Source organism: Aotus nancymaae, unplaced genomic scaffold (genome assembly GCF_030222135.1).
Source record: "Aotus nancymaae isolate 86718 unplaced genomic scaffold, 86718_ANA_hifiasm-v0.15.2.pri h1tg000032l_0, whole genome shotgun sequence".
Lineage (NCBI taxonomy): Eukaryota > Metazoa > Chordata > Mammalia > Primates > Aotidae > Aotus > Aotus nancymaae.
Window position 1 is genome coordinate 27,494,715 of NW_026988445.1, and position 12,588 is coordinate 27,507,302.

At 37.9% G+C, this 12,588-nt stretch overlaps 1 protein-coding gene across 10 annotated transcripts in view; it reads left to right on the forward strand.

Annotated features, from left to right (window-relative positions):
• Positions 1 to 12,588, forward strand: part of SDCCAG8 (SHH signaling and ciliogenesis regulator SDCCAG8) — a 240,350-nt gene that overhangs the window by 42,109 nt on the left and 185,653 nt on the right. For all 10 annotated transcript variants that reach the window (XM_021666931.2, XM_012443692.3, XM_012443691.3 and 7 more), the window contains 2 exons: positions 915 to 1,103; positions 10,226 to 10,364. In XM_021666931.2, coding sequence (XP_021522606.2) covers positions 915 to 1,103; positions 10,226 to 10,364 — 328 coding nt within the window. The remainder of the gene's footprint in view (positions 1 to 914; positions 1,104 to 10,225; positions 10,365 to 12,588) is intronic.

Below are 12,588 nucleotides of genomic sequence, written 5' to 3' on the forward strand. Positions count from 1 at the left end.
AACTTCCTTCTGTAGCTTACTTTGTTTTGAAACAGCTCTTTGTAGAATTTTGTTATTACATAATTTGTAATGTTTCCTTCTGAAGAGAAATGGGCAGTAATAAACTAATGATGGATAAAAATCCATGGTTTTGTTGTTGTTGTTGTCGAGACAGAGTCTTGCTCTATCACCCAGGCTGGAGTGCAGTGGGGCAATCTCGGCTCACTGCAACCTCTGCCTCCCAGGTTCATGCAATTCTCTGCCTCACCCTCCTGAGTAGGTGAGGTTACAGGCATCCACCACCATGCCCACCTAATTTTTGTATTTTTAGTAGAGACGGGGTTTCACCGTCTTGGCCAGGTTGGTCTTGAACTTCTGATCTTGTGTTCTACCTGCCCTGGTCTCCCAAAGTGCTGGAATTACAGGCGTGAGCCACCACACCCAGCAGAAAAGCCATGTTTTTTTATGTGAACTTTTAAGGTACTCTAAAAATTTTAAGAGGTTAATACTTGAAATAGGGTATTTTCCTCACCCCAAGTATGTTGTGTTGTTATATTAGCCCACCCCTTTATTAAGAAAAACTATTTGAGATTTATGTTTGGAGTTTTATTTTTGTTTTGTGGTTAATATAACGTTAATGGAGATGGGACCCTGTGACAAGAGAGCCAGTATCAGGCAGACTCTAATCTATATTAAAATCTTACAAGGACCTGAGCTAATTATTCAATATATTCAATTCTCATCATGTTCAACGTGTCAATTAGGATCACCCCACCAAAGTTTCAGGATTGTGGTAAAAATAAGACATTGTGTGTAAACTAAAGCAGAAGGTGAACGCCCATAAATGACAGTAGTAGTTAACATTGTGATAATTCATTTTAAAATCATGTCATTTTACCTGGTCATTTTCTGGAATTTTTTCCCCCCTCTTTTAGGAAAGACTTAGCTGAATATCAGAAAACTTGTGAAGATCTTAAAGAGCAACTGAAGCATAAAGAGTTTCTTCTGGCTGCTAGTACTTCTAACCGTGTTGGGGGTCTTTGTTTGAAATGTGCTCAGCATGAAGCTGTTCTTTCCCAAACCCATAATAATGTTCACATGCAGACCATTGAAAGACTGATTAAGTAAGTATGCTTCTACGCACGGAGTCTTTGGCCATATGGAAAATTATGTCTTTAAAGGGGCGTTGTGTTCACCCCATGCTAAGTCACATGTGATTATTGTTTATTTTCAAATACAATGGATTTTAAAAGGCTCCTTCTTTGGAACTCCCTTGAAGACAAATGGGTAGGTTCTGCCAACTATGGGAAACCATGTCACTTTGAACAAATGATAGTATCTCCTGGTTTCAGTCCATCTTCAAGTGAGGGAATTGAACTAGACAGTCTTTACAATTTTGTCCAGTTCTATAACTCTATAATTACAAGTCAATATTATTCTTAACAAAAGTAGGTATAATAGAACTTCTTTGGTTTTGCCATATCTTGGATTTTTCTGCTGTACTTCAGGTAGAATGAGTTATTACCATGTCTTCATCATGTGTCTGTTGTAAGGAATATTATAAGGACCCACCGTATCCCAGTATTGCTATTTGAGGGTTAACTAAGAACATGTTACAGATGACCTTTTGTGTTGTCAGCGTTTCCATCTAGGCTGAAGTGAAACAATTCTCTGTGTACATCTATTTTGTTCTATTTTCACTATTCCAGAGGAAGCCTTTTCCTGTGACAATTTTATTCAGTGGAAATTGAGAATTATTATGTAATATAGAATCCAGTGGTAGTTTATATGGTATGTCCTTCCATGCCCCCTACTTTTCCCTGTGCTCACCTCTCTCTGTCTGCTCTGCTAACTTAAATAACCCCAAATCACTTCCTTTTAGAAGTCTCTCACCAGCCCTACCGCATTTTGTCCTTAGCTGCCTTAGGTTCCTTTCTTCTGTGATTTTATAATATATCGTGTACACCTGGAGGCAGCAACTGTGTTGTGTTTATTTCCATAGCCCTTGTTCCTAACAGACTGTCTGGCTGGTGGTAGGCACCCAGTAAATGTTTGCTGTTCATGTGACAAGGCATTTTGGCATTTACTGCTCCACAGTCAGAGATCCTCCAGTTGGAATTGGTGTGGAGGAGTGACATGACTGTGGTCATGAGGTCAGACCAATTTTTCTCCATTCCTGACCTTCAACAAATGACTTTTCTTCTCTGATTCTTGAGTCTTCTGTTGTTTGGAGTAATAATACCTGCTTCTTGAGATTTAAAATCTTTTGGGGATTTTACTGAGGCAGGTTAGCCTGTGACAAGGAGAACTGCTTTTGAAGCTGAGTGCTGGGGTTCATTCTGGTTCTTCTGCTAATTTACCATGGAATCTTGCAGAAGTTACTTAACCTTTTTGTGCTTCAGTTTTCTCATTTTTAAACTAGGTGATATGAGTAGTTTAAAATTCATAGAGTTACCTTGAGGGGTCACTAGAGAAAACCTATGTAGTGCCTAAAACACTTGCTGACATATAGTAAATGCTCAATAAATGTGAAAGCCATTCTGTACCTTCCATTCTCCCAAGAATGATCAATATGTCTTGTAGCTGTGGTGTCCACACATGGCTAACCTACTGTTGATGGCGGGGGGCCAGGGGGCACGGGGAGTAGTTTGTTGCTGTTGTTTTTGAGTTGGAGTCTCACTCTGTTGCCAAGGCTGGAATGTAATGGCACAATCATAGCTCACTGCAACTTTGAAGTTCTGGGCTCAAGTGATCCTCCTGCCTCGGCCTCCTGAGTAACTGCAGGCATGTGCCACCACACCCAGCTAACTAAAAATTTTTTTGGTAGAGATAGGTGTCTCACTGTGTTGCCCAGGCTGGTCTTGAACTCCTGGCCTCAAATGATCCTCCCACTTCAGCCTCCCAAAGTATTGGGATTATAGGCATAAGCCACCATACCTACCTAACCTACTGATTGTTATATGAACATAGAATTTCCAGTGTGGACTGACTGGTAGTTTTTATGATCTATACTGCTTGGTTCTGTCTTTGTTAAGTATTTTAATTATTAAATATGTTGTTAATTCATATATATTCAATATAACTATTAAATATATATTAAGGTCAGGTGCGGTGGCTCACACCTATAATCCCAGAACTTTGGGAGGCCAAGGTGGGCAGACCACGAAGTCAGGAGTTCAAGACCAGGCTGGCCAAGATGGTGAAACCTCGTCTCTATTAAAAATACAAAAATTACCTAGGTGTGGTGGTGGGCACCTGTAATCCCAGCTACTCAGGAGGCTGAGGCAGAGAATTGCTTGAAACAGGGAGGCAGAGGTTGCAGTAAGCCAAGATCGCACCACTGCACTCCAGCCTGGGCAACAGAGCAAGACACTATCTCTAAATAAATAAATAAACAAATACAGACTGTTTTCAGATACAACTAACACATGTAGTGAACATTTTTTATTTTATATTATTTTAAGATGGGGTTTCACCATATTGGCCAGGCTGGTCTCGAACTCCTGACCTAAGGTGATCCACCCACCTCGGCCTCCCAAAGTGCTAGGATTACAGGCATGAGCCACCACGCTCAGCCAACATTTATTATATGTCAAGGACTGTGCTAGGCAATTTAAGAACATAATTTTTTAACATCTTAATAAAATATTCATGAGGAAGATTATTACCCCCATTTTATAGTTAGGGAAATTGAGGTTCAGTGAAGTTAAAAATTTGCCTGTTTATATTTGAAAAAAAAAAAGAACAGAACTATACCTTACAAAAATAAATTCATGGCAGTTTAAAAGTTTAGATATAATTCAGACTGTAAAAGCATTAGAAGTAAACATTAAAAATATTTTATAGTTGTGGGTTATAGTTCTAAGGATGACATAAAAAGTGGAAGTCATACAGGAAAAAAAGATACATTTGTTTCTATTATAAAAATAAATTCCCTTACAATAAAACATTACAGGCCAGACGCGGTGGCTCACCCCTGTAATCCCAGCACTTTGGGAGCCTGAGGCAGGCAGATCACCTGAGGTCAGGAGTTCAAGACCAGCCTGACCAATATGATGAAACTTCATCTCTACTAAAAATACAAAAATTAACCAGGCATGGTGGCATGCATCTGTAATCCCAGCTACTCAAGAGGCTGAGACAGGAGAATCACTTGAACCCCGGAAGCAGAGGTTGCAGTGAGCTGAGATCGTGCCATTGCACTCCGGCCTGGGCAACAAGAGCAAAACTCTGTCTCAACAAAACAAACAAAAAACATTACATATTCAGTTAAAAGTCTGAGAGAAAATATTTGCACTATACATAACCAAAGTCCAATAGAATAAATAAATAATTTCTTTTGAAACAAACAAAATAGACAAGCTGCCTAGTTGCAAAGTAGGTAAAGAATAGAAATTAGTGAGCAATAAAAGAGGAAGATGCCAGCGTATGAGAATGTATTTATTAGTATTTGAGGAAATACAATAAAAAAATTAAATCCAACCCATCAGACTGACAAAATAGAACAAGATTGACAATTGCAAGAGTTGGTGAGGTCATAAGTAAGCAAGTATTTTCATACTCTGCTGGATTCATAAATTAGTAGAAATACTTTGGAACTAAATTAGCACTGTTCATTAATATTCGAATGGTACATTTTACTTTTCAAAATCTACCTTCAAGAAAAAACTCATGTACATGCATAAGGGGGTATGTATAGGAAATGTTTTTTGCAGCATTGTTTATAATGATGTGAGCAACCTAAATGTCATTCAAAGGAAAGTAACTAGACATATTTAGATAAACTATGAAATTTTGTGCATAGTATGAAAAACTGAAGTAGTTCTATGTGTATTAATGTTGGGCCATCTCCAAAATACATTGTTGCAAGAAAACAAAACAAAATGGCTAAAGATACATCTAGTATGAAACTTCTTGTATTTTTTAAGTCCATATACAACCGTACTACATTTTTCTCCTTCTAGGTTCATAGATATGCATAGAAAAATATTTGAAAGAGTATATTTAACAGTGATTACCACTAGAGAGGTGGAACAAGGCAATGAAATTGAAAGGGTGTCAAATAGGCCCTTAACAATATTGGTAACTAATTTTACAAGGAGAATATAGTTTAAAAATTAATTTTAGAAAGAAAGCATATTAAAAGTTGCACATAAAAATAGTCAGAGTTTAAAACTAGGTAGTCTAGCAAAACTAATAAGCCAGACACGGTGGCTTATGCCTGTAATCCCAGCACTTTGGGAGGCTGATACAGGAGAATGACTTGAGGCCAGGAGTTTGAGACCAGTCTAGGCAACATAGTGAAACCCTGTCTCTACAAAAAATCTTTTTCAAAAGCCTAACCAACAGATAACAAGTTACTATGTTGCCTTTCATATTATCCTTCTAGATTATGAAAAATATTTTTAAAGGAAGCTATATGTTTAGGTTGCTTCTAAGCTTGGCAGTCATTCAGAAATTAAGATTCTTGATCAGTTATGTATTCTTTTGTCTCTATCCTAAATTGGAACTCTTAGCCTCTTAAAGTAAATGTCAGTCTACTTAGTTCAATTTTCTGCCTTGTCAGCATATCATTTTCTCATGTTCTGCATTTATAACAGAAAGGTTATTAAACTTATTAACACTGAACCGTTTCTGCTTTTATTGTCAATGAATTTTTTTTCTTTATCATTCTCTTGGCCTAAGCTGGTGTTCCGTTTCTTAAACTTATTACTGCAGAATGCTGAATATTGAGTGCTATGCTAATCTGAAGAGCGTCCAGCACCTTTTAGGTTTGGATTTCTAACTTTATGTATAGTTAGAAGCCTGACCCCTCCATAAGCTGTTATATTATCCAAATCACTTTAACTTGGAATGTTCAAAAATGGTACCTTAAATATGATAAATCAGAAGTTTCCTGGTAAACGTGGTATTGTGACAACAGCTTTCAGCCCCCTTGTTGCGTCCTTTAACATGTAATATTTTGAATATATATTCATGACACAAGCATGACTTGATGGCCGGGCACAGTGGTTCACACCTGTCATTTCAGCGCTTTGTGAGGCTGAGGTGGGTGGATCACTTGAAGTCAGGAGTTTGAGAGTAGCCTGACCAATATGGTGAAACCCCATCTCTACCAAAAATAGAAAATCAGCTGGACGTGGTGGCATGCGCCTGTAATCCCAGCTACTTGGGAAGCTGAAGCAGGAGAATCGCGGGAACCAGGGAGGTGGAGGTTGCAGTGAGCCCAGATCACGCCACTGCACTCCAGCCTGAGCAACAAAAATGAAACTCCGTCTTAAAAAAAATGGCTTGTATAGTTGACAAGGAGGGGATCAGGCATGACTCGGAGACCAGGCCACCCGTATGTTTCTGGTGGTTTGTTACGACTCAGGGACTTTTTGGAGAATATGCTTAACAACTGTTGATGACATTGGATATCTTTTCTAAGTTGATTTGAAGTCTTCATATCATTTTTGACCTTTTGCTTTTCACTTGGGCCTCTTTATGTCATAAGGGAGGTGAGAGTAACAGTAGCGCCTTTTTCTTGCTTAATGATCAAAATACTTTCACATGGTAATCAAGATGGAACTGCTTTATATTAAATTTCTTTCTCTAGCTCATAGCACCTTGAAGAAGTTTCACTGTACTTTTCAAAAAAGAGAAATGATTCCAAGGGCACTATTCTGGGGCTTTAGTCAAGCTTGTGATTTTGGAGTGGATCATTGGCAGTGCTCTGCAGAGTTGGCTTTAAAAGACTTCAGCAGGAACTTCCCAGAAATGAGGAACAAAGAAATGTTGTAGTCAGCCTTCTAGACTTTCTTTTTGAAAACAGTATAGTAACACTTATTAGTGATGCCTAATAATGCTTAAAATTAATAACAACTGGAGTAATTTAGAAATTATAAGATATTTCTTAGGCATTCCACATTTCAAGATAAAGCGCATGCATATACATTAGACCAACTCTTTTGCTTAAACACTTGGCTGAGTTTATTAAGGGACTTTCTCAGTCCTTTTGGCCCTGATTGTTGCACTAAGTTTCTTAAATATTACATGCTCATTAGTGCATGTAAGTACATGCTTTTCACCCCAGAACACTCATGATCTTTACATCATCTTTCTGCTCAGCTGTTCTTTCATCTGAATCATGGAATGTTGCAGGGTTAACACAGTGTGTTGGCTTTGCTTCCGGAAGCTCCTTGATTACATTCATCAGCACATTCACATGGTGTTTCCAAGCACTCACAGAGCTTTGGAGAACTGCTCTTTCACTCTCACATTGCTATGCCACGTGTATCTATACAGCTTCCCCTTGTGAGAGCCTCATTCAGGTGTGGCTCTGGGCTGGCTCTGTGGACTGCGGGATCTAGAGCAGGACTGTAGCTAACTGGGCAGTTACCCTGGGTGGCTGGAATCGGCTGTTTCTGAAAGGCAGATTAAGTAGCACTGTCAGACCTAAGGGAGAAGTGTGGGGCTAAAAAGTGAAAGATCAAACTAGATGAAGCCAGATGAGCATAGGAATGGAGTAGGAAGCAAGGCCTTGTGTCGGGACAGGGGACTGCCAGCCCAGGGCTCTTTGTAAAAAAACTTTTTGTAGGGGTGCTTGCTATTTGGTATATGGACTGGCTGAGTCAAAACAAAACCAAAACCAAGATTTAGTTACACCTGAGTGGATGAGTGGCTAATCCTAAATTGCCAGAATGACTACCTGCAGGCTCCCAGGTGAGCTGAATGCCACCTTGAAGCATGCTTGCATTTGCCTTACAGAAAGGTGGAGTGTGTGAGCCCAGTGGTTATGCAGAGTTCAAGTCTAATCGTTTTGTGGTCTCACTGTCGAATGACGGGCTTAACAAGACATCTGTATATTGGAGTTTTATCACTGATAATTTTCTGTTTCCATAGTCTAAATTTGGTGAGTTAATATTCCAAAATATTTTCAAACCAGAGCAACTGAACTCTAGTTTCTAATTTAAAATAGTTAGATGATGTTTTCAGTTTAGATCATAAAATATCAGAACTGAAAGGGAGCTTTACTTCATCTCTTTTGACACCCTTCTATAGCAGACTCTTTATTCATTTATTTGTTTTGTTGTTGTTTATTCTTTTGAGAATCTACTGTGTGACATACACTACTCTTGACAAGAGGATATTCTGAAAAGAGATAAAGTATATGAAACATAAGTCTCCCATAAGAAGCAGTTTGTTAGATTTTTATCCTGTTGTGATCTGTCTGTTTGCATACTTAGAAACACTGAGCTTTTTTCATCATTCACTCTGTCACCTAGGCTGGAGTGCAGTGGCACTAACTGCAACCTCTACCTCCCAGGTTCAAGCAATTCTTGTGCCTCAGCCTCCCAAGTAGCTGGGACCACAGGTGTGCATTACCACACCCAGCTAATTGTTGTATTTTTAGTAGAGGCGGGGTTTCAGCATGTTGGTCAGGCTGGTCTTGAACTCCTGACCTCAAGTGATCTGCCCACCCCAGCCTCCCAAAGTGCTGGGATTACAGGCGTGAGCCACTGTGCCTGGCCTTTTTTGTTTTCTTCTTATTTGGAACTTTGGCTTTGGTGATTGTATTTTATCAGGAACAGATAAGAATCTCATTGAATAGTTACTTTTGCTCTTCATTAGGTCCTAGAGATTTAAGAAAGGTGAATGTAAGATGCCTGTCTTGGCTTGCTGTCCCTAAAGAGGGAATTTTTCTTTTCTTCTAGAATCATAGGTCCTAAGTGGATTGCATATCCTTGATGAAGCCATGTTATAGAGCTTTTATGGAAATGCAAATAGATACATATTCAGTTTTGCTGGTGTTTATTTTTTACTTAACTAGGATAATTTAATCTTGCCTTGATTCTTCCACTTTTTCACATAGTAATTGTGTTTGATTATATTTGATCAAAACAATTTACTTCTCTTCATTTCCTTGGAAGAAAAATTAAGTTATTTTTATCAATTTAAAACAAATCAGGAAATTCTAAAGTGAAGATCTGTCTTCTTCCATGAATTTTATATTTGCAGCAATTTGTTCTTTTCTTAAACAAAAGAGCTTTTATGAAACTGCTAATAATTGTAACTTGGTTCAGTATTACATATTTCTTCAAATGTGGCTGCTTTCCAAATACCACAAATAGTTCATTTTATCTTTAAGAGATGTTTTAAATTGAATCATTGGTTAACTCCAAAAGTAATTCAAGCAGAATTTATAATATTCTAAACTATGACTCTTTAAAATTGGCTAATTTTTTTTTAAATCATAGTTGCCTCTTTTCTCATAGTTTAGAACTTGGCAATGAAAAGAAAACTGCAGGAATTTATTTCAACTGAATTTGAAACCGTGGTTTAAACTTCAGCTCTTTAACAAAACAGGCAATAGCATATGTAACAGTCCAGCATACATATTTTGCTTTCTGTGTCTTGAAAGTTTCCTGCCTCACTTTCTCTTTGGTCTACTGGATATTTTTATTCAGCAGATAAATTCCAAATATCCTAGAATATTCTATATGGGACTTATTTAATCTATGAGATTGTATCCTTGCTATTTTACATGCCAGAGCATTTTGGCATTCGGTTCACTTCTACCCCCAGTTAACAGCTTAGCGTAGAGTACTTCTGAGAATTGCTGAAGTGGGGTGGGTCTTGGCAACGATAAAACCCAGTGGGATAAGATTGTGTTAAACTGTGAATGTTATATGAGTAACCAGGGGATTGGAGGAGTTCAGCAGTACTAACCATTGAACAACAAGTGTTCATAAGTAACTGAAAGAATGTAATTGAAAGAGGAGGGCGAAAAAGAGGATTATGGAGAAAGGTAAAAAGGAAAGGACATATATTTGTTCAAGTAAATGAGAGCAGAATCTGCTGCATGGACAAAGCCTTAGTCCTTTCTTAAAATGTTGACTGCTACCATGAGATACAATTCCTACCTTCCCTACTTTGTGGCATTTTTTTCTTTTTGGCACCTCCCCCAACTTTTTAAAAACTAATTTGCTCTTTTCTGGTCTTTGCCCTGCAGCCCTCTCCACAATAGATGATTGTCCCCTACAGAGGCAGTCCTGCCACCAAGGCTCTTAGCCTTTCTGGCTGCTCTGCCTGCTGCTCGCCAAGTGAAGACAGAGGGTCTTTCTCTGGGGTGTGCTTTATTTAATATGTGCTCAGCCGACCTACCCTGGCTCTTCTAATACATATTAATGCTTTTTTCTTCCTGACTTATGAGGACATGATCGTTTGATCATTTCTTGTTTTGAATGTTCTTTTTGTGCTGCAGAGAAAGAGATGACTTGATGTCTGCACTAGTTTCTGTAAGGAGCAGCTTGGTAGAAACGCAGCAAAGAGAAGCAAGTGCTTATGAACAGGTGAAACAAGTTTGGCAAATATCTGAGGAAGCCAATTTTGAAAAAACCAAGGCAAGTCTAATAAGATGCAAATAAAGGCATCTTTCTTTTCTTTTTTCTTCTATTTGTTTGGTTATTCTTCTATAAACTGTTTTTCAAACACGCAAAGTGAATTATCAGTCTGTTAATGTTGACTTCTGAATTAAACAAATTTGCTATTTGGAGAATTCTTATTCCTCTGCAAATGCTCTTGTTATATCACTGTTCAGAGAATGTAGTATAGCATGACATTTTGAGAGACCTATATGCTTAATCTTTTTATTTGCTGATAATTTGCAGTGCTGCAAAAATCTTTTTTTTAAAGAAGAAAAAAAAAGAAAGAAAAAAAAAATGAAGAAGAGGAAGAAAAAAGGAAGAGAAAGAGGGAGAGAGAACGGGAGTATTGCTTTATTGCCCAGGCTAGAATGCGGTCTAAAAATGAGAATTGAAAATCTCTTTTATGCCAATAATTGTGCTTAACAATGGAGACAGGAAGGAATAAGGGAAGAAAATAACAAACAAGCAGGCAACCAATATTTCATTTAAACCTACGAAATGCTATGCAATTACTGAGGAGTGATTTACTTCCAATTATCTAGTCACTTGGAATAGGTGTGATATGGTACTGATAAGAATGTATGTTTTGTGTATTTGAAGTGGAGAGTTCTATAAATGTTTATTAAGTTTACTTGTTCCAGGTCTGAGTTCAAGTCCTGGATGTCCTTGTTAATTTTCTATCTGTTGATGAGTCTAATATTGACAATGTGATGTTACAGTCTCCCACTATTATTGTGTGGGAGGCTAAGTCTCTTTATAAGTCATTAAGAACTTGTCTTATGTATCTGGGTGCTCCTGTATTGGGTGCGTATATATTTAGGATCATTAGCTCTTCTTGTTGCATTGATCCTTTTACCATTATGTAATGTCCTTCTTTGCCTCTTTTGATCGCTTTAAAGTCTATTTTATCAGAGGTGAGAACTGCAACTCCTGCTTTTTATTTGTTTATTTATTTTTGCTCTCTGTTTGGTTGGTAAATCTTCCTCTATCCCTTTGTTTTGAGTCTTTGTGTATCATTGCATGTGAGATGGGTCTGGATACAGCATACCGATGAGTTTTGGCTTTTTATCCAGTTAATAATATAGATGAGTTTAATACTGCCATTTGATGCTAGCTGGCTGTTTTGCCCATTAGTTGATGTAAGTTCTTCTTTATGTTAATGCGCTTTTCTTTTTGATATATTTTTGGAAAGGCTGATATTGGTTGTTGCTTTATATGTATAGTGCTTCTTTCAGAAACTCTTGTAAAGCAGGCCTGGTGATGGTGAAATCTCTAAGTATTTGCTTGTTCGCAAAAGATTTTATTTTTCCTTCACTTGTGAAGCTCAGTTTGGCTGATATGAAATTCTGGGTTGAAAGTTCTTTTCTTTAAGGATGTTGAATATCGGCCCCCACTCTTTTCTGGCTTGTAGGGTTTCTGCTGAGAGATCCGCTGTAAGTCTGATAGGCTTCCCTTTGTGGGTTACCTGACCTTGCTCTCTGGCTGCTCTTAGTATTTTCTCCTTCATTTCAACCCTAATGAATCTGACGATTATGTGCCTTGGGGTTGGTCTTCTTGAGGAATATCTTTGTGGTGTTCTCTGTATTACCTGGAGTTGAATATTGTCCTGCCTTACTAGGTTGGGAAAGTTTTCCTGAATAATATCCTGAAGAGTATTTTCCAACTTGGATTCATTCTCTTCGTCACATTCAGGTACACCTATCAAACGTAAATTAGCTCTTTTCACATAGTCCCATATTTCTTGGAGACTTTGCTCATTCCTTTTTATCCTTTTTTCTCTAAACTTGACTTCTCGTTTTATTTCATTAAGTTGGTCTTCGACCTCTGATATCCTTTCTTCTGCTTGATCAATTCGACTGTTAAAACTTGTGCATACTTCGCGAAGTTCTCGTATTGTGTTTTTCAGCTCCATTAATTCATTTATATTCCTCTCTAAATTGTCTATTCTTGTTAGCATTTTGTCAAACCTTTTTTCAAAGTTCTTAGTTTCTTTGCATTGGGTTAGAACAAGTTCTTTTAATTCACAGAAGTTTCTTATCATCCACCTTCTGACGCCTACTTCTGTTAATGGAACGCACTCATTCTCCATCAGGCCTTGTTCCCTTGTTGATGAGGAACTGTGATCCCCTGTAGAGGGAGAGGCATTCTGATTTTGGGTATTCTCAGCCTTTTTACGCTGGTTTCTTTGCATCATTGTAAA